The sequence below is a fragment of the Rhinatrema bivittatum genome, chromosome 8 (genome assembly GCF_901001135.1).
Source record: "Rhinatrema bivittatum chromosome 8, aRhiBiv1.1, whole genome shotgun sequence".
NCBI classification, from domain to species: domain Eukaryota; kingdom Metazoa; phylum Chordata; class Amphibia; order Gymnophiona; family Rhinatrematidae; genus Rhinatrema; species Rhinatrema bivittatum.
This window is the reverse complement of record NC_042622.1, coordinates 196,641,839-196,662,964: the sequence shown is the minus strand read 5'-3', so window position 1 is coordinate 196,662,964 and position 21,126 is coordinate 196,641,839. Positions and strand designations below refer to the sequence as shown.

At 44.3% G+C, this 21,126-nt stretch overlaps 1 protein-coding gene across 4 annotated transcripts in view; it reads right to left on the bottom strand.

Moving 5' to 3' along the window:
* Positions 1–21,126, bottom strand: part of PITPNM3 (PITPNM family member 3) — a 628,273-nt gene that overhangs the window by 69,836 nt on the left and 537,311 nt on the right. For 3 of the 4 annotated variants that reach the window (XM_029612400.1, XM_029612398.1, XM_029612399.1), the window contains 2 exons: positions 7,616–7,813; positions 2,336–2,484 (listed from right to left, as the gene is read on the bottom strand). In XM_029612400.1, coding sequence (XP_029468260.1) covers positions 2,336–2,484; positions 7,616–7,813 — 347 coding nt within the window. The remainder of the gene's footprint in view (positions 1–2,335; positions 2,485–7,615; positions 7,814–21,126) is intronic. The other variant, XM_029612401.1, reaches the window with a different exon arrangement.

The following is a 21,126-nucleotide window of genomic DNA, read 5'->3' as shown; positions in this document are numbered from 1 at the left end:
CATAGGAAAAATGAGCCCTGCAGTTTGTGTCAGGGAGATACATGGCTTCCAATATTCACCATCTGTTAAAATAAATTTGTTTTAAACTTGGGAAACGTACATTGAAAGTTGAATGTGAGAGCCAATTTCATTACCTAATCGTATCATATGATTTTCTGATGAAGATGGTGGCACTTGCATGCTATTGGTACATCTAACTGGAAAAACATTCTAGCATGGATACCGTAATTGACAATCCATTGGAATCAACCAATTTTATATTGTCTATAAAACCGCAAATTTTATTTATTTTATTTACAAGTTCTTATACTCTGCTGCTTCCAAGAAACATTTGTCCAGTGCAGATTACAAAATCATCTCTTAAAGCCCAGTAACACTTCATTCTCTGTAGTGAAAGGTAATATATATATTTATTTTATTTTATTTATTTATTTTTTTATGCAATTTTTATATACCGTGGGTCAGAACACATGATTCTATCTTTACGGTTTACAATATAACTAAAATACAAGTAGGAAACAGAAAATACAATAAAATGGATAAAACAATTAGAATAATTCATTAAAATTAATCATGGTAAACTAAAAACTAAAAGCTGAGATAAGAATAAAATAGTTAAGAAATAATTAGATAAGAAATAGCATGTGGATTCCAGCTTTCAGTGGTATTTTAAGTCTCAGATCCATAGGCTTGTTGAAAGCACCATGTTTTCAAGTCTTTCTTAAATCCGTTTTAAATCATCCTGCATTCTCAAATCTGGCGGTAAACTGTTCCAGAGTTTCGGTCCTGCAACCGAAATTGCCCTTTCTCTAACCTCACTTAGGTGCGCTGACCAGATAGCTTATCTAGACCTGCAGCACTCCCCCCGCTTCTCCCCATCCCTACAAGTCCTCTTCATAAACTTCCACCCCAGAGTACTCTGGAGTCCATAATCTGAATCACATCGCTGGAAAAACTCAAGACTGCAAGCCCCAAAATAAGAAAGGAATGGCCCAACATTTCATAGTGTTCATGGAGTCATCAGCTACCTCCCCCACCAGTGCAATCAATACCTCATCACAGCTTACCTATTGTACCCTAGCAAAATCTTCTCAGCACAAGCTTCTCATAATCTTTGTATGCGCTGCTTTATTTGGAATTGTAATGTTAGAGTATATCTTTATAAAAATAATTTCTAGTAATGCTTTTAGTTAAACCGCTTTAAGCATTGGCTTACAAATTATTTGTCTTGGTGGATTAGGTGTATGGTTTCCTACTAAATGCTTTATTTCAATCCAGGCTTACTTCAGGGGTGGTACTGCCCCTACTTCTGCCTTCAGAGTGAATTTTTGGTAGGTACCAGCTGGGGGTAGGAGGACCTCTAGAGGAATAACTGAGTTGCCTCTGGGTTGAAAAGGAGCGATATACGGGGATTTGGAAAGTGGCAAAGCTGTGAAAACTGATCCAGAGACTTATCTGCAAAGCTGTGAAAATTGGGTTCTGAAGAGACTATGGTTTAATTAATCTAATCTTCCATGCTGAGGGCCATTATGGATAACCTATCCGGCTACAGTTAGCAGGATTAAGTTATCTGGGATATTCAGTGGGAGAAACATCTCACTGACTATCCCCAATTTAAAGTTATCTGGCTAACCATAGTCAGATAACTTTAAGGCTAACCAGATATTTTTTGGATATCACTGGTTTGATATAAAGTTATTTGGCTGTGGTTAGCTGGATAACTTTATCGCTACCCGGTTGTATTCAAAAGAATATAGCCAGCTAATGCTGAGCTGCAGGGGATTTATAAAAATAGATTGTGGGCCTGCAAACCTCCCTCCTTCTCATTCGAGCTCCAAAAGATTGGCCCTGTCAGGCCAAGTCTACAACCTCCCCCCCCCCAAAACTCTCCATCTCATAATTATACAAATAAAAGGACCAGGGCTGGTCTCTACTCCCAGCTGCCCTCTGCTCCTGGGTCCTTTCTGATCTTTTAGAATTCCTCTCCACCTCTCCCCATACCCTAACCCTCTTGGTACCTTTCAAAATAGTTTTTCTTTAACCCAGATCGCAGTAGCTGCCTGTTTCAACCTGGGCCCAGGGCTTTTTGCCATGGCTAGGAAGCCACTCTGGAAGCACAGGCCTTTCAGTGGAGAGCTGTCGGGACCTACGTTAGACGCACAGGGCTTCCAGGAGCCCCGCCCGCCCCACCGCCAATCACAGCATACCAAATGCACTTTAGTGTACGTTATGAGAGAAATAGAAAACAAATTAGGAAGCAAAGGTCGACATTATCGCCGAAGAAAATAGCAAAGGACAGGCGGCGGCCGTGTTGACCCAATGGCTGTGTAAATACCTGTCTCAGAATGAATGCCACCACATCTGTAGACTCCCAGTAGCTGGCGTGAAAAAGGTGGGGCAGAGCCACTGTTGGAAACGCCGTCAGAACATCTGGGCAGTACAAGGCATAGTCTATCCGCTTTGTCCCCCACCACTTGGCAGTAACTGTGCAAAACGACACAGAAGGAGTAGAGTGCAATATCAGTTCAGGTAGTACACTTCAACATGCTGTCAGCTTTACAGCGAGGTTCTCATTTACTTTGGAAAACAATGCCGAAAGGTTTTCAGGGATACAGCGTTTCTGCGGTGTTTTGTTTGTTTGAGTTTTTTTTTGTTTTGTTTTTTTTTACAGCTAAGGTCGTCTCTATCTTGTTCAAGGAGGAATGCTCCTCTCTTCGTGCTCTGGCAGTTGGCAGTAAAGAGTTGAGCGATAATAGTTAAAGACCAAATGAATTAGTTATCCCTTGTCCCACAGCATTGCCGGTATTGATTCAGGTTATATCGGAAACCCTCTAGTGCATGGTTGCTCCATTTACGTTAAGATTTCTGCCGAGTCTGGGACTACTATGGTGCCTTTTGAAAGGAGAATGTAAAGTGGGCGAAATACAGTTAACGTAGAAAAGCCATATTTGCTGTCGGGTAACTTGCCTGCAACAGACTCTCTCTCTCTATATATAAATGCTGCATTTAGTGGGCATGGTACCGCTTCAAAATGCAATTTGACTTGAAATGGAAAGGTGTAATTTTCGTCAAGTTACTTCTGCCTTATCTAAATGTTTGTCTGTTAAAGAACAAGCGTGTGCTGATTTGCTATAGGTGTTGCAGCAGTAGTTAAGCAATAAAACTATGCTGACAAGTATGTACAGTACGGTATTGCCTTATTATCTGTGGAGCCTGACAGTCCCATTCTGAAGCCTGAGGGTGCGGTAGTTCAGTCTCCATGTCTGTTCAACCCTAAATTTGTCTGCTCATGCGCTGGTGGAATTTGACCTGAGATCACTCATTTCTCACAATTGGCTCACATATATATCTGTGAGCCAATTGTGAGAATTGGCTCACATATATATATGTGAGCCAATTGTGAGAATTGGCTCACAGATATATATATGCAGGCAAGTGCATTTAATTTTTTAATGGATTACCTGTTTTAATGGATTACCTGTTTGTTTTATCTCAGGCTGAATTCAAACTCACAAAGCAGTGAAAGTCTGGATGTTCATAGGTGTCGGTTCTGCGGGGAAGGAGGGGGGTGGGGTGCTTTGGCATCCCCAGTGGTGAGGGTTTTCCCCCGATCCTTCCCCCCTCCAGTCTCCCCTCTCACCTGCCACTGCCCATCAGAATCGGGAGAAGGGGGTAGGGGGTAACGATGTCCTTCTGCCCCAGGGAGCCAGGGAGTTGTGCTTTGAAGCGCTATCACACCCCCGCAGCACCGCGCAGTTCAAGGGCGCCACACTCCGGGCTCTCGGCAGCAGGGGAGCAGGATGTGGCAGGAGGCACCGGGGGGGGGAGGGGGAGGAGGGTAAACATTTTCTTCTGAGAGAGAGATTGAGAGGGGGCAGGGGAAATCATTGGAAAAACATGGCTCCTAGTTCTGGATCGTTGTGCAAGTCAACTAAGCCATACAGTTCCCTCCCCTCCCCCCCCCCTATAATCCCTTTTTTCAGCTTATTTAAACTGCATAGGTGTAAGCAAGCACACCTCACAGACTTCCCTGACTGCAGGACAAAAGAGCTGCAATGTATCTCCCATCCCGCGCTCCATGGCATTAGTGGATGTTTCCTTGTTCTCTTACATTTCATCTTATCCCTTATCTAGAAACCTGCCAGCTTTTCTGTGGTAGGCTGTCTGCAGCTTTTTCCAGAATGACACTTTGTAAATCAGTCTCCAGGCATTTTTTTTTCTTTTTAAATGAAGAACGCATGCATGTTTTCCCAGCATCATGCCCCCTTCGAGATCAGTGCTTTTTCTTTGCAAATCATCAGAAAGAGCAGACAAGCCAGGTTAAAGTGTTTTGAACATGATTTGCAGTGACCCCGCTTTCTTGGGAAAAACTCACTTTGAATATTTTAATTACACGGTAACCTCTTATTGCCAAATCTTAGCAAACAGCTGGTATACCAAACCAATTGCCATAACACAGGTTAAGGCCATCAGGTAGTTCCTTGTAATATAAGTAGGCCCAAATTTCCCACTAGGCAAAGTAGGCAGCCCCTTCTCATAAGCACCGCTCGGCCTGCCCCATCAGACCTGCCCCCCCTTTAAGGGTGAAGAGGCTGGGCCAGGCGGCAACATTCAGAGCACCACAAACTCCAACTGCTGCCGGCCCACTCCACCTCCGTGGGTTTGACAGGGGCGCTGCCATTCAGGCTGAGCAGTGCCCCTGGGACAGAGGCAGACGCGCCTTTCAGTGTGGCACATATTAGGAAGAAAACCCTTCCACCCCCCAGTCACCACTTCTGTATCCGTGGAGGGCCCTCTGCTCCCACGTTCTTGGAGGAGGACCTCCCCTCGCCCCCTACCCAGCTATACCTACGAGCACTTAAAAGCTATAAATCCCAGCCCTGGTCATAAGGGGCTATGGGCCTCCATCACTAAAAGGAGAAACGGAAAGTTCTCATTGACTTCATGTTTCTAGCTCCAGGCTTCTTAGGAATTTGAGGCCTGTAAAAGAGAATTTTACACCTTGCTCTGAATTAGTTTGGAGTGGGTATCATGATGTAAGCTGCCATGCTTTTTCCCCCCCCTACCCTTTAGATACAAGGAATGCCTTTTCTTGGGGAAGGGAAAAGCAGCTATTGAGTATGTTAACAAATGTTGCTGGGTGAGTCGTGGCGGGGGTGTCAGAGCCTGGTCCCCCAGGGTCGAAAAGAGGTCTGGTTCCTAGACTATTCACAATAAATATTCATGAGATGTATCTGCCTATAAAATGGCTCTAGTTTACATATTTTGGTTATTCTCTAAAGCCAGATGTGTTTGTTGCCCATGTAGACCCGAATCTGATACTCTACAAGCGAGATTCTTAAACTCTTTCCTTCTCTATTGAGCTCTCTTGCCTCCCCCTTCTTTTTTAATCCTATTTTATTTTATATAATTTGGTTAAGTAGATGGCACTTTCAGAAGATTTAAACACTAATCTCTCCTCTGGAACTGGGTAAAAATCACAATGGAAAAAGAAGACCATAATGATTGTCCTTGTGGTAACTACTGTAACCCCCATGCCTTTTCAGTGAGGGTCACCTTCAGGAGCTGCTGAGCACTAGCCAACTCGTTCAGCCTCTGGAAAAATGCACGGATTTGTGCTTGGGGAGCCAGGGTTACATTTGGGGTCCAAAGGATCCAAAAAAACCAAAAAACCAAAAACTTAGTTCACACAAAACTTTGATATTCCAAACAAGAAAAAGAATTTATTAAAGAATACGATTTTTAAAGCCCATCAGCAGAGCAAGAAAAAAAATAAATCAGCAAACAGTCCACATTTTCAAAAATAAAATCTCATCTTTTCAGTTCAAATGTTTCAAAAGCAGTTACTCATCCCTTATTTTGCCCTTCAAAGGAAAATGTTCCTTCTCAGGTTCCCATTCAAACATCTGTTTCTCTTCAGGTCTCTTCACACAAAACTCTGGCAGCAGGCTTCCCCAGGCTCATGGCCTCCCCATTGGAACAGGGGTCCTAATCTTCCCAGCTGCTCCCTTAGCGCTTACCAGAGTGAGCTCCCTTTGCTCACCCCAGCCGATCAAAGAAAAGAAAACAAAGAATTATCTCCAGAACCAGCTCTGACTGCCTGAGGGCCGGGTTCAAAACTCCAAGACTAAACTCCTCCCCATAGTTCATGGAGTCGTCCTGTAAACCGTCTCCAAACCCATTCCACCCCCTTTGGCGGAAAGGATCCACCCTTCTCTCCCCATCTTCACTACCACCTCCCTGGACACCTCCCCTTATTGAAACATAGCGCCCTATGGTCTCGCACTCCCAGCTGCCTACGCTGAATGGTCGCACTAGCTATCAACTGAGGTGCCCAACTAGGTAAAATGTTTCGCTCGGCCTGAATTTGTGAACCATTTCTGGAGACTAAAAAGCAGGGAGGACATTGTTAAATAAATGTAATGGGCCCCCGGGTGTAGGTTCTGAAGTATGCATTTGTCACTGGCCCAGTCCACCCCCCCACTGCTTCCCCTGAGTTAGCAGGAAGGCAGCCTTGCTTAACTTCACCAACTATCCTCTGCCCATCCTGCGCCCACACAGCTGAATTCTGCTTGGCTTCAGCCATACAGCAAGGGCAGCGATAGGTTTCCGAAAGGCGGGCAACCTCCTGGCACGATGGGAAAGGAAGACACGTGCTGCTCAAATTTAGTAAAACCGAGTATCGCAGGAGACGGCAGGGAGTCGGGCTATGGTAAAGGGAAGGGGGGAAAAAGTGAGATACAGGACAAGACAAGAGAAAGAAACGAGGAGCAAGGGGAAAAAAAAGGAAGTGGCTGGGCAGAAAAGAGAGGGGGAAAAACTAAGAGGTGAGTGGGGGGAGACAGACCAGATAGGGAATGAGTAGTGAGCAGGGAAAAGAGACTAACCGGGGGGAGACAGTGAATCAGCTGTGAGGGGCGTGAGAAAGAGGAAGAAATGGGAAAGCGATGGATGAAGACGGGGAAAGAAGGAGTGCACCCTCCCTTCAGCAGCAGGCCTCACCAGGGCGAGTGCGCCTGTCGGGGGAGGGGGGTATCCATTTGTCCGCGCGCACCGGCGTGAAGGTCGAGGCGCACGTGTGCGGCCGTGCACACCGCTCGTACGGCGCCTGCGTCACTGCCGCCCCTGCTCCCTATCTTATGGCGCTTTTAGAGGGGGAACGGCAGGACTGGTGGGAGTCTGCATTGCTGCTCCTGGAGCTCCTGCCAGCCTGTGGAAGTTGTTGGGGGGGGGGGGGGGGGGGCGGGAAGAAGCGAGAGAAGGGAAACGTAACACTTCTAGCATGCACTTTTGTACTGAGGCCTGGGTGAATCTTGTGGTTACAAAACACAACAGCTCTCTACTGTAATAAGTTTCATCCTCCCCAATCTGTCATATACAAGAGTATTGTGCTTTTCATATACTGAGGACAATAACAGAATCAAATATTTCATCCATAATATCCAACTCTTCTTTTTTAAATTTTTTTGAGAACCAACAAGCCAAAAAGCTATAGCTGAAACCAGTAGCCAAGCCCTTAAGAAAGACGCACGCTTAACGCATGTTGGCTTACACAAGCCCTTGGCACTGTAGGCATCACAAGAACCAAGACAGTTTAGAAGAAAGCAAGTCTTACTGTTGGCGATGTTTGCCGATGACAAGCTTTCCAGCGACCCCGAGATCTCACTGTTTATGCTTATGAGGCTCGATCTCCTCACCTTCCTGTGCGATTGCACCGGCGGCGCCTTGGGAGATGCTGAAGCGTCCGGAGACGTGGGGGAGCTAGCGAAGGCGCCGTCCAGCAGCACGGAGCTGTGACTGTGGACAGCATCAGCTGTGCATTTAAGAAAGAATACAAATCAGTTCATTTTTCAACTTTCCACCTGTATTCTGTTTTGTTTTGTTTTTTTAACATGTTGTATTTCATCTGCCTCTCATCTGAGAATCTTAAATCCTAATCTAGAGTTATCAGCAACATGGGTTAATTGACATTAATGATATAGTGAGTTTTGTGACAGGTTTATGCAAACATGAATTGCATTTTGTTGTTGTTTTTTTTTTTGGAGGTTATCACAGCAGTTAAAACATCAGTCAAAATTATTATTTTCTCATTTTAGAAATAATTAAATGCTTACAGTTTTTGTAAACTTCGCCTAACTACTTCCAGTTTTTTTAGCAAATGGAGTTGAAATGTGCTTCCATTTGAAACAAAACTTATATACTAAAGATCACTATCCTGGGTTCAACATCCGACTCAAAATCATACACACCCAGTATATCTTAATTGTGTCTCAAATAATATTGCTGTGATCACCCCTGATTTTTCAAAAGACATTTATATTACAAAAAACATTTTTTTGATGGATTGTGGTGGTTTCATATGGGGCAGATTTTAAAAGGTGCGCGCTACCTGGCGTGCACAAATGTATGCCCGATGTTATAACATGCGCGCGCAGCCGCACGCATGTTATAAAATCAGGGGTCAGCGTGCGCAAGAGGGTGCACACTAGTGCACCTTGCGTGCGCCGAGCCCTCAGGGAGACCAGCTGGCTTTCCCCGTTCCCTCCGAGGACGTTCCGATATCGGAGCGACCTCGGAGGGAACTTTCCTTCCCCTACCTGTCCCGCCCCCCAGCCCGAAAAAAAAACCCCATACCTTTGTTGTGGAAGTTACACCTGTCAGCCAAGTGCAAGCGCGCAATCCCCAGGCCCAGCGGATGTGGAAAGGCTTTGAAAATCTGCCCCATAATATTTAAACGGGAACCTTCCGTGTTACCTCGCAGTACTCGTTGTTATAATCATACACTCACCACCTCCACCCTATTTTTTTTTTTGTTGTTGTAATGGTATCTCCGACAATAAAATGTTTGTTTATACTGTGTCTAATTTATTCATTTCTATGTGAACTTATATTGTGTCTAACAAATGACATCTAACATCTCACTCGCCGCCAAATTGTCAATACTTAGCTTGGAGGTTTCCCTTTATGTTTCAATGTCCGATGCTCCTTGATACGACGTATCACAACAAAACTAAACAGGAAACTGTTTTCCAAACAAAATGGGAAGTTTCAAAAGAAAAAAATAAACAAAATTCTGTTTGCGTTTCATCTTATTTTCCTTGCTAAGCCAGCCATGGGCCTCGGCCTACCACTGTACCTTCCCTCTCGGCAAAAACATAAGAATTGCAAACCTGTCTCCCACCCTCTCCTGGACGCCCTGTCACCTCTTTCATTGGTCTTCAGTCCTGCCCCACTAAGTTGGTGTTTGAAAATGACGGGGATGGCACCATTTTGAAACACTAACCCGGTGAGGAAGGAGCCCCTGGGGATCAATGAATGGGCTGAGAGGCACCTGGGGGGAGGGGAGGGGCGGGGAGGCAGGCCCAGGGACCTCACATTTTGTAACTTCTGAGGTGCTAGGATATATTTTTTTTGGCAGGAGGCCCAAAAATATTCATGTTGTATTTTTCGTTTCAGATAAATAAAACTAAAGGCAAAGCAAAAATGAATATGAGTACACCCCTACAACGGGATGGTATTTTGCTGAGAGATATCCTAACCCCACACTGATACATGGAAAGCAGGAGCACAGCTCAGACAGCCGAAGCACAGGCTCGGGAGAGTTTAAAAATCAGGGACAGAGCCATAAGAAAACCAAAATGTGCATCTTTTATTCCAAATAAGTGAAAATACTTTTAAAAGATTAAATATAGAAAGAAAACAAAGGATATCTAGGAGTAAGACAGATGAATCATTGTGCCATTTCATGGTACTCAGAGACAGAAGACACTGTTCTAACTTGAGCTTTACTCCAGCATCCCTGCCCCAAGATACCATAAATTTATAATTATTCTGAGGTCCATATTCAAAAGCATTTAGCTGGCTAACTCAGAAGTTAACTCCACCACTAACAGTGATCTATATGTACAATCAATCTAATAGAACTTTAATGTCCTGTCACTGTGATATTAAATCAAAATTTGCTTTAGACACAATTTCATGAAATATTTATATTTTAATCTAATCAGCAAACTCTGGCTCTAGTATACTTTTACATTTGAAAAAAACTCTTTAGCAAATTTGTTGAGAAAAAAAATGTTGTGGGGGGAGGGGTAGGTTGGAGGTTTCATATATTAGAATAGTGCCCCAGCACTGTAATGTATGCATAATCATTGACTTCCAACCACCTCCGTATATATTTTTTTGGATTTTCTTAATATGCTAAAGTCCCGAATTTTTTCAAAACCGATGAATCCGCTCTTCAATAATATATATATATTTTTTTTTTACTTTTTCCACACCTTTAAGTGTAACGTATGAACCCTACTACAAATCCTGGATAGTTGTTAATAATCCCTACATGTACATGTTTCAAACAAACCGTCCTTCCTCAGGGGGTGTTAATCTGCATCGCTGTATAACGGGTTCTCTCCATACTGCTTGATTATTCAGAGCGCCTTTTCTGGCCGTGCCTCTGATCTTCAAACAGACGCCATTAAAATGTTTTAATGGAATGTCCCCCTAGTCCTAGTCTAAATAACCGTTCCCTATTTACCTGTTCTACCCCACTCATCATTTTATAAATCTCAATCATATCCTCTCTCAGGTCATTTCTTTTCTACCTAAAGAACTCTAATCTATTTAGCCTCTTTCCACAAGGGAGCTTTTCCATCCCTTTTATCATTTTTGTCAGACGAGAACTGCATGCAATACTTAAGATGCAGTCGAACCATGGATCTACACAAAGGCATTTTGCTGTTCTCTATTTTATTCTCCATACCTTTCCACATAATTCCTAACATTCTATTTGTCTTTATGAGTACCGACACAATGAGGTAGATCTTCAAAACATACGCGCGCGCGTACTTTTGTTCGTGCCACTGGTGAGAACAAAAGTACACCACATTTTATAAGATACGCGCGTATCTTATAAAATCCGGGGTCGGCGCGCGCAAGGCTGCGCAAAATCGGCAGCCTGCGTGCGCCGAGCCGCGCAGCCTGCCTCCGTTCCCTCCGAAGCCACTCCAAAATTGGAGCGGCCTCGGAGGGAACTTTCCTTCCGTGTCCCCCCACCTTCCCCTACCTAACCGACCCCCCCGGCCCTATCTAACCCCCCCTACCTTTGTTGGCAGATTTACGCCTGCCGAAAGCAGGCGTAAATCTGCGTGTGCCAGCGGGCTGCTGGCGCGCCATCACCCGACCCGGGGGCTGGTCCGGAGGCCCCGACTACGCCCCCGGGCCGGTGCCACGCCCAGACACGCCTCCTGCCCCGCCCCAGAATTCGTGCCGCCCACCCGACATGCCCCCTTTGCAAAGCCCCGGGACTTACACGCGTACTGGGGCTTGTGCGCGCCGCCGAGCCTATGCAAAATAGGCTCGGCGCGCGCAGGGGGGGTTTGGGGTAGGTTTTCGGGGGGTACGCGCGTATCTTACGCGTGTACCCCTTTGAAAATCTACCCCACAGTGAGCCGAAGATTTCAAACTATTGTCCAATGTCCACAAGAACTCAGAGGTTCTTTTCCTGGGTGGTGACTCCTAACATAAAACCCAGCATCGTGCACCTATAGTTGGGATTATTTTTCCCTATGTGCATATTACTTTGTGCTTGTCCACATTAAATTGCATCTGCCACTTAGAAGCCCATCTTCTAGTCTCACAAGGTCCTTCTACGGTTTTTCACAATCTGCTGCTGTTTTAATGACTCAAAACAATGTTGTGTCAGCTGCAAATCTGGTCACCTCACTCATTGCTCCTTTCTCCAAATCATTTATGAATATGCTAAAAAGCAGAGGTCCCAAAACAGATGGTCTGGGGCACCTTTTTCCATTCGGAAGAAAATAAATCTAGTGAATTGGTAAGGCAAGACATCCTTTTGCAAAATTTATGTTGACTCTCTTCCATTAAACCATATCTATTTCCTATGGGCAATAATTTTGTTTTTAAGAATAGCTTAAACCATTTTGCACAGCAATCCATCAGGCTCACTGGTGTGTAGTTTCCTAGATCACCCCTGGAGCCCTTTTAAAAAACTGGCGTCAATTGGCCACTTTCTAATCTTCTGGTACTATGGGTGTTTAAAATGATATGTGTTGCAAATCAACAGAAACAGGTCTGCAACATCATGTTTGAGTTCCTTTTGAAAATTACTCCATGTGCGTAAATGATTTTTCCTTCCAAGCATAATACTTTTATGCAATACAACCCCTGAGGACAATTTTCAAAAGACCTATATATATATATGTGTGTGTGTGTAAAACGACATTTTATATGCATATATTATTTTGAAAATTAATTCCTGGGATCTTAGTATTCAAATTTGACCACGCTCCCAAACTTGAATGCATAGAATTTTACTAACCTACAAAAAAAAAAAAAATAATGATAATGTAACACCAGCTGTTCTATTAAATAAAAGTAGTTTGTGAGTCCTTGCCTGTTGAGGGGGGAGGAGAGGAGCTTATTCTCCAAGACCTTCCGGTACTCTAGATTTGCGGTTCCCAAAGAAATAGACTCTCTACTGGGATAAAGTAGAGAAACCACTCTTCTGGCCGGTTGCAGAAGTGTTTGGATAATATGTCTAGCTGGTTCTTGGGGAGTCAAGCTGGTTTTGAATAATTTAGAAGCAGAGATATTAGGTGTGGATCATGTTTTTTGTTAATCCTTCCCCTGTTATACAGCTTAAATTGGATACGTTTCCTGGGGAATACTGTGGTTCAGGCAAAAAGGTCTTGGAATGGTATTAGATGTAGCTCTCCCTATGGAAATGTTTGTAAACCAAACGTGTAGGGAAGTTTACTTGCAAATGAAGAGGATTCGTCAGTTGGGGCCTTATTTAGATGATGGAGCAATGAAGAATAAGATTGGTACTGACCCTGGTTTTAGGGTCCTTGGATTATTTAGACCTGGGGAAATTCTGCACTACTGCGGAGCGCAAAATTCCTACCCTGCTCAGAATTACCAAATTCTGCGCAGAAAACAGCAGAGGAGAACCCGGCATGCTGCGAACGGAGCGCGCAAAGACGAAGGCCCGGGCGCACCATTCGCGGTGAAAATGGAAGGCCTCCGTGTGCCGCAAATGGAGTGTGCTCTGCTCGTGGCGAAGATAAAGGCCCCGGTGAGAGAGAATGTGTGTGTGTGTGTGTGTGTGTGTGTGTGAGAGGAGAGGGAGAGGGGTGTGAGGGGAGGGGGTATGGGGGAGGGGAGGGTGAGAACAGGGAGAGGGGTGTGAGAGAGGGGAGGGTGAGAGAGAGCAGGGGGGTGAGAGAGCAGGAGGGTATGAGAGAGAGTAGGGCTGTTGCTTGAGTGTGGGTGCCAGAGAGAGGGAGCCAGTATGAGGAGGTTGTGAAGGAGCGTGTATGTGTGTGAGAGATTGGGAGCTGGTGTGTATGAAAAAGGGATCGTGTGTATGTGAGTGTGCTAGCCTGTGTGAAGGGATTGTGTATGTGTGAGACAGAGCCTGTGTGAAGGGGTGCATGAGAGAGAGACATAGGTAGCCTGTGTGAGGATGTATGTGTGAGAGAGAAAGGGAGCTTGAGTGGGTGTGTATGCAAGACCCTGTATGAGGGGATGTGTGTGTGCCAGAGAGGGTGAAGGAGCCTGTATGAGGGTGTGTGTATGTGTACTAGAGAGAGGGAGCATGTGTGTGAGGAGGGAGGGACAGAGGGAGCCTGTGTGAGGGGCTGTACTGAGATTGGGGTCAAACTCTGGGACTGGCAATAGAGGGGAAGGGGTTTGAGCCTAGAGGTGGAGGGGAGAGATACTGGCAGGTGGAGGAGTTAGGGCCTGAGAGGGCAAAATTCTTTAGGTATAGTATATAATGGAAAATGCCCTAAATTATTAGTAACCTCTGATAAAACTGGGTACAATCCTGAATAACTAGTGTCAGGGAACAGGGAATTCTCCGGGGCATATGGTGGAGGTTTCTTATCCCATTCAGTTTCTTTGCTAACAGAGTCTCTCTGCCTATACCATAAATCAAATACTTGCAAATGCTTATCTAAAGATTTCCCTTTCTTTGAATCTCTAATATATTTAAGCAAATTTAACAGCACAGAAGATTGTAATGAGCCAGTTTGTGGCCACACAAAATCAGAATATACTTTAGATGGCTTCATCCATTTACGATGATATTCCTTAATGATATTCCTTAATTTCTTTAACATTAAGGGGATTAGCATGTAAGAGTAGGGAGAGTGAGTGGGACAGTCTTACAGTGAATTTCTAGGGAAATTCTGCTCAAAATATTTAAAATTCTGCATCTTTAAGTAATACATTTTTTCTGTATTAATTTAAAATGTAATTACTTGCAGACTGTCATATAAATTGTGAGATTTTGACCAATATAAAAGTTTGCAGAATTTTGCATAATTTTAAGTTTTTGTGCGCAGAATTCCCCGAGGAGTAATAATTGTAACAGTTTACTAGTGAACCTGCCAGGGTATTTGGTGAGGAAACTGCAATCGATTCAGAACAGTGCGGCGAGGCTAGTATGTGGGAAAATGAGGAGAGATAGGGTTTTGCCACTGCAAGCCTCATTGCACTGGCTTCTAGTTGAGATGGTGGAATTTAAATTGATAGTGCTAATTTTTTGTTGTCTACGTCCAGATGGCCTGCACTATTTATCAGTTAAATTGTTATGTGCAGTAACAAGAATCACATAGGTTTAGATTTCGATTTAGCTGAGGCTCTGAATGAGCCATTTGTCTACAGATTTGGAATAGTCTGCCTCTGATGATAAGGAATGAGTGTAACTATTTGAAATTTCAGAAAATGGTCAAGTCTCATTTGTTTCCTTCTAATGAGTAATGTGCTGTTTATGGGATAAAGATGCAGCTGAAGAGGCAGATTGTATTTTGTAATATTTAATTGTACCTTTTTAAGGGTCAGGGTGAGTGGTGGGGATTAGTTTAGCAGGCTTTGTTTAATGTTTATTGTTATTCTTTTTGGTTATTTATGTTTTTGGTATTTTTTATGTTTTCGTTTGTTTTATTAATGTTTTTATTTATATTTGTTAGATTTTAATTGTGTTATTGCTGCTATTGATTTTATTGGCTGGTTGTATTTAATAATGTATGTGAATTGTTTTAAACTGATTTTATTGTATGAAGAGGTTATGCGGTATATAAGCTTTTAAAATAAAGTGTCATGAAACATAATGCAATCTATTTATATTCCATCTAATGAGATACATAAAGCAACTGAATAGTTGAAGTTCTGTAGTGGAGCAAGGTATTTACCAAGTAAAATAGCTCTCCTCAGATGTGGCTAGAAGTACACACAGCTTACTATTGTGTTTTTTTTAGTTCTATGTTTATCTACCCATCAGTCCCATTACATATGTACTATGGCACCACAACCTCTATATAACGATCTTTTGACCAATGACAGTGATCCAGCCAAATCTGGTACTGAAAAGACAAAGCGATTGCTATGGCTTTAGTTATTCGTTCTTTAATTCCATGAGCCCGATACTCAGGAGCGGATTGTGGGAAAATAATGGCTCGGGGGATTTTTCTCCATACTGGCCCATGGAATTACACATACAATTTGGTGAGTCACCAAATACAGAATAAAGGGACCATAAAATATACACAGAAATGCACAGACAAACTGAACTGGAAATCACAACAAGTTAGACTGTATGTAATGCAGCAATGGAAAAAAGAAAATACCATCATTCCTCATAAAACATCAAACACTAAAATCAAGAGCTATAAAACATCACAATAGAAAAATCATACTAAAAATATATATTTCAAAACTGCTGATGAATAGAACCTCCAGTAATTTAACTCAGGGAAATTTTCAAAAATTTGTATATAACACCAATAAAATATTTCAAAAAGAGCAGACATCAAATAATATTCAATAATTAAAACTAATAAGGATTTTAAAAAGCCCCTGCTGTCCCCTTCTGTGGGAGCTCTTGATTTCCAGTCACCCTGATATTGTCAAGGATTAGGAAGTTATCCTCTCTCTCTCACACATACTCACATGTCCATTCTCTCTCACACATACACTGTCACATACATACACATTCATGCTCTTATATCCACCAAAACCTCTCGCTCTCACTGACACTGACACACTCTCAGGCTCTAAGAAGCTCTCTCCGCCTCCACACACAAACTCTTACTCCCTTGGATTTTCTCATACACACTCATGCTCTCACACTCACTGGCTCCCTCACATACACACAAACACACACACCCAGGCAAGCTTCCAATCATTCTCACACAAACACACACACACACCCAGGCAAGCTCCCAGTCATTCTCACACACACACACTGATCCTCAGGCAGGCTCCCATTCATTTTCACACCACTTCCTCCCCATCCCCCAGGCATGCACACATTCATTCTCACACACACTGACCCCCAGGCAGGCTCCCATTCATTTTCACACCATTCCCTCCCCATCCCCCAGGCATGCACACATTCATTCTCACACACACAGACCCCCAGGCAGGCACCAATTCATTCTCACACACACAGACCCCCAGGCAGGCACCCATGCATTCACACACATACACCCCCAGGCAGAGTCCCATTCATACACATGCACACACTAAAGGCAGACCCCCCTCTCTTTCTTTTGCCAGTAACCTCGGAACCTCTCTCATTCCTCTGCTGCCACTGTCACTGCTGCCGCATGGCTATTGGGGAGGCGCTGATTGCTGCTACTGGCACTGAAGCCCATTCTGCTGCCTCCTCTGTGCAGGCCCCGTGGGTTTCCACTTCCTCCATGCTGATCTCGTACATTGTGAGATCCGCATAAGAGAAAGTGCTACTCTTGCACATATCCAAAGATTACATGTGCCAATCACTAAAAAAGTAATTTTATTTTTTACTTTTGCTGTCTGATCTTAGTTTTCTAATCAGTTGGTCACAAGCTTTTTTTTTTTCCACCTTCCCTTTCTTATTTTTTTGCCAATTCCTTTTATATTTTATATTCCGGTTTGATATGCATTTTATGCAGGAAAATCGGTATAAAAAAACTTTAAATAAATAAATAAATAAATATTGTCTTTTTTTTCTGTTTCTTTTCTCTCCATCTTCTTCCCTCAAACACACAGTCAGGTTCTCATTCTCACATGCCTCACCACGGCCCTGCCCATCTGCCTGTCGCAGCACCGCATGAGCCTCCCTGCACCCGGGGGGAGGCATTGGCTCCCCTCGGGATACCGCTGCTCGCGACGCCCCAGGCCCAGGCCTAGTGCTTCCACCGGCCCTGCCCGCAGGTTTCTCTTCGGGCCGCAGCGCCAGCAAGACCCTCTTTCTTGTCTTTGGCCGGGAAGTTTAAAAAAAAAAAAAAAATCACGTGGTGGGAGCGACCGGCCCACCGGGAGAAGCCCGATCCCCCGATAGGCCAATCCGCCCCACTGACAGTGATTGCAAATTTCAAAGCAAAAATCAGACCCAAAATTAACGAGTTGCCGCATGCTAAGCTTGTTGATTAGAATGTGGATATATTATGGCAGTGTTTTGTTCACTCTTAATAGACCCAGGCATTCCTGAACTACTGACGTTTTTAAATAGGCGTATTGACTGAAACCAGAAATAGCAGACAGTTTCAGAGCCCTCACGCGTACACGTATGCGCACTCATTCATGGCAAGAAATAAAGAGTAGTATGCCCAGAGGATGGCCTGCCCAAATACATCCCGTCATGATGTCGTACGTTCACAATCATTATTGACAAGCACTGGACAGGCAGCAAGGGGAATCTAATGATCCTTTCATGTACATATGGTAATCCTAGCATAGACAAAACATTCATTTATGATTCCTTTGCAGAGAAACCCACCCAACCCCTGTCCCCCGTGCTCAGGCTCGTGTGCTGCGGCACGATTTTGGCCTCCCTATGAGAAAAAGCACTCCTCCCGTTTCATGGTTACACGTGAGATTCTCTGTGTGTTCTGCCATCACTCTTGATTCTGCGAGGATACCCGGGTATTGCTTTTCCTGATTTCTGGCGCAGGACTTAGAACGGTACAATTTTAGGATTTCTAAGGCCAGAGATAGCTAGGTTATGTTGACTGGTCAGGCAAAGTATTGCTGTAAAGTGCATTTTGTCAGAACAAGAAGCATTTTGATTTTTTTTTTTTTTTTGTTAATATGTATTTTTTTAAAGTGCCCATTTTATTGTTTTTAGTGCTCAACTGCTCATTACCCAGTGTAAATCCTAAACCCTGTGCATGAGTACTCATGAGTTTTGATGGAGCTTAGGATGCAATTAGCAACAACAACAACAAAAATCGGATGAGAGAGTTTGAGAGAATGTAATAGTTTCCATGGAAACAAGATTTGGCACTCAGGTACAGGTTTTGGGTTTGGTTTTTTTTAATTCGGTGGGGTTTTTTTTGTTAACAAACTGCAAGAAAATTATATTTGATTTACTTTTACACCGAAGTTAATGTCTTTATCTCCTACCATTCAAACTCTGCGGTAAGCCCTCGGCGCTCCTTAGGCATCATGAGGCTCACATTTAATTACAGAAGACTATTTTTTTTTTTTCAAAGCGACTTGCCTGGATAAAATAGCTTGGCTGAAAATGCTCTCTCCCCAGCTTAAAATACATGCAGGCTTTCGCAGTGTCAGAGAGAGGCGTTCCCGTGCGCATTTAGGTGGGGGGAGGGGAGGGAAGTAAAGCAGCACACGTACTCAGCGTTTCCAAAGTACCTGCACTAGTTTGCTTCCCTTCCTTCCTGCACCACCCCCCCAATCACCCGCATTATTTATTTATTTATTTATTTATTTATAAATAACTTTTCTATACCGAAGTTCATATAACAGAGTTAATTATCACTCCGGTTTACATTGCAACCATAACGAGTGCCACGTGCATGGACATGTTTGGCGCACGTTTGCGGCCGTTAGTTTTCAAAGGGAAAGAATGGGGGTGGTTTCCCTTTAAAAAACGGAAGCGCCCGTGTACGCCACAAATAAGACGGACAATGGAAACGCTTTCTCCACAGGGCTCGATGTGGCAAGCTTTATTTTACGTTTTCTCACAGACGCGATAGCATCGTTCTTCACGTGGTTAGCATCTTTCCATCCTACCTGACCAGCTCCCTCTTTTTTTTTTCTTTTTAACATGGTTAGCATGGGGCACATTTAAAACTAATCGGAGAAAGTTCTTTTTTACTCAATGCACAATTAAACTCTGGAATTTGTTGCCAGAGAATGTGGTTAGTGCAGTTAGTATAGCTGTGTTTAAAAAAGGATTGGATAAGTTCTTGGAGGAGAAGTCCATTACCTGCTATTAAGTTCACTTAGAGAATAGCCACTGCCATTAGCAATGGTTACATGGAATAGACTTAGTTTTTGGGTACTTGCCAGGTTCTTATGGCCTGGATTGGCCACTGTTGGAAACAGGATGCTGGGCTTGATGGACCCTTGGTCTGACCCAGTATGGCATTTTCTTATGTTCTTATGGTTATGATATCCCTGTCCCAAACAGCTTGCTTGAGGTTATACGGTGTATGGTGGGTAGGGAAAGTGAATGTGGGTCTGCCTCAGGCCCTCTCTGCTACTTCTCTGCCCATGTCCCAGGTATAATTGGTACAGAGCCTGCTTATCCTAGTGGACTGTGCTCGGGAAGGGCCGGTTCAGAGAAGCCCAGGATATAATGTAGGCAGCCAGGACAACCTCTTCCCTCCGCCAACTGCCCTTTACAAAATTTAACCACTCAAACATTACAGGACAACATTTGGAATCAACAAGGCCACAGCTTTATTAACAATCAGTCATGCCCGAGCCAAAATGTACATCATTCCCCCCCACCCCCACCCCAATGCTTTGATAGTGACCATCCGCCTCGCCCCCAGCAAGATGATCTATTGCCAGGTCACCTGCCCAGCCAATCCACTGGCTCCCAGCAAGGAGCCGAACCTTCGGCCCCAGCCACCGCCCAGCAAGGAGTCCCTCAAGGAGAGCTGCACCCAGCTGTGCCCCTATCCAGATGGAACTTGGCACCTGCCAAGCCCAATGATCAATCAGCACAAGCTGCCCCCCCCCCTCCCCTCCCAAGTAGGTCGGGCCATCCGCCCCCCCCCCCCCCCCCAAGCTGCGACAAAACTTCCCCCATGAACAAACGACAGTAATAAATAGGGCGGGCGGGAGGGAACGAAGAGCAGCAAAAAAGGCAGAGAGAGGAGGAGGGGGAGGAGCCAACTGCTCAAACCTGACTCCTCCCACGTCTGCCAACGTAACCCTTCCCGCAGCCCCACGAGGGCTGCCACCGTGGCACGTTCGAAAGACGCGCGCGGTTCCCATGGGAACCTGGGCCATGAACGCGCGCGACACAGCGCTCCGTTCATGGTCCTCCCCATCTCCCCCCCCCCCCCCCCACGCCCTCCTGCCCCCATCACGTCACGGCGCTTGCTCCAGAGAGGGCCTGGCACCACATTACCTCCGAGCATGCCTGCACGGAGCACGCCCGCTCTTTCAGTCCTTCATTCCCTATCTTTCCTGATAACGGCGGGTGTGAACTGCCAGAAGGCACCTGAGGGACGTACCTACAGCCTTCATCTGCATAGTCACCTGGTACTGGGCATCCTTAGCATTGCTAATCTGGCTACTCATTAAAATTGCATTCTGAATAAAAGTGAGATGCAAATGCATAAAACATTGTTGACCAAGCCTATTTCAGTTCTGGCTCATAAAAGGAAAGGCATGATGTAACATGTGCGTGGCTTATATTCATTGCACCACGGTTAAAGATACGCTTTTCTCATTATTTACATCCTTTTCGCCTTTTCTCTCAAAAAGAAATGTTAGCTGGGAGAAAGGGGGCACAAAAGCCATGCTTTAATTGGGAAGCGGCCTGTGCAAAAGGCTCTAGGCAAAAACAAACAAACAAACAAAAAAAAACCAGATCCATTTTTAACTCCGACAGCAACAGATTAAATAGCCAAACATGGCACTTTTATTTCAGATCTGTTGAAAGCTCCTGTAACAGCCTCTTGGGATACTTTATTAATGCAATAAAAAGTTTTTGCATCCTGCAAAAACCCAGTTTTCTGTAGGAGGGATACAACCACTGTACAATTCTTCCCTTACCATCTTCTAAGAGCTAAGTGCAGCCACACCTGTCACAGAAGTATGGTTTGGGCTGTTTTGCTTTGCTTGCAAAGACAGATGGTA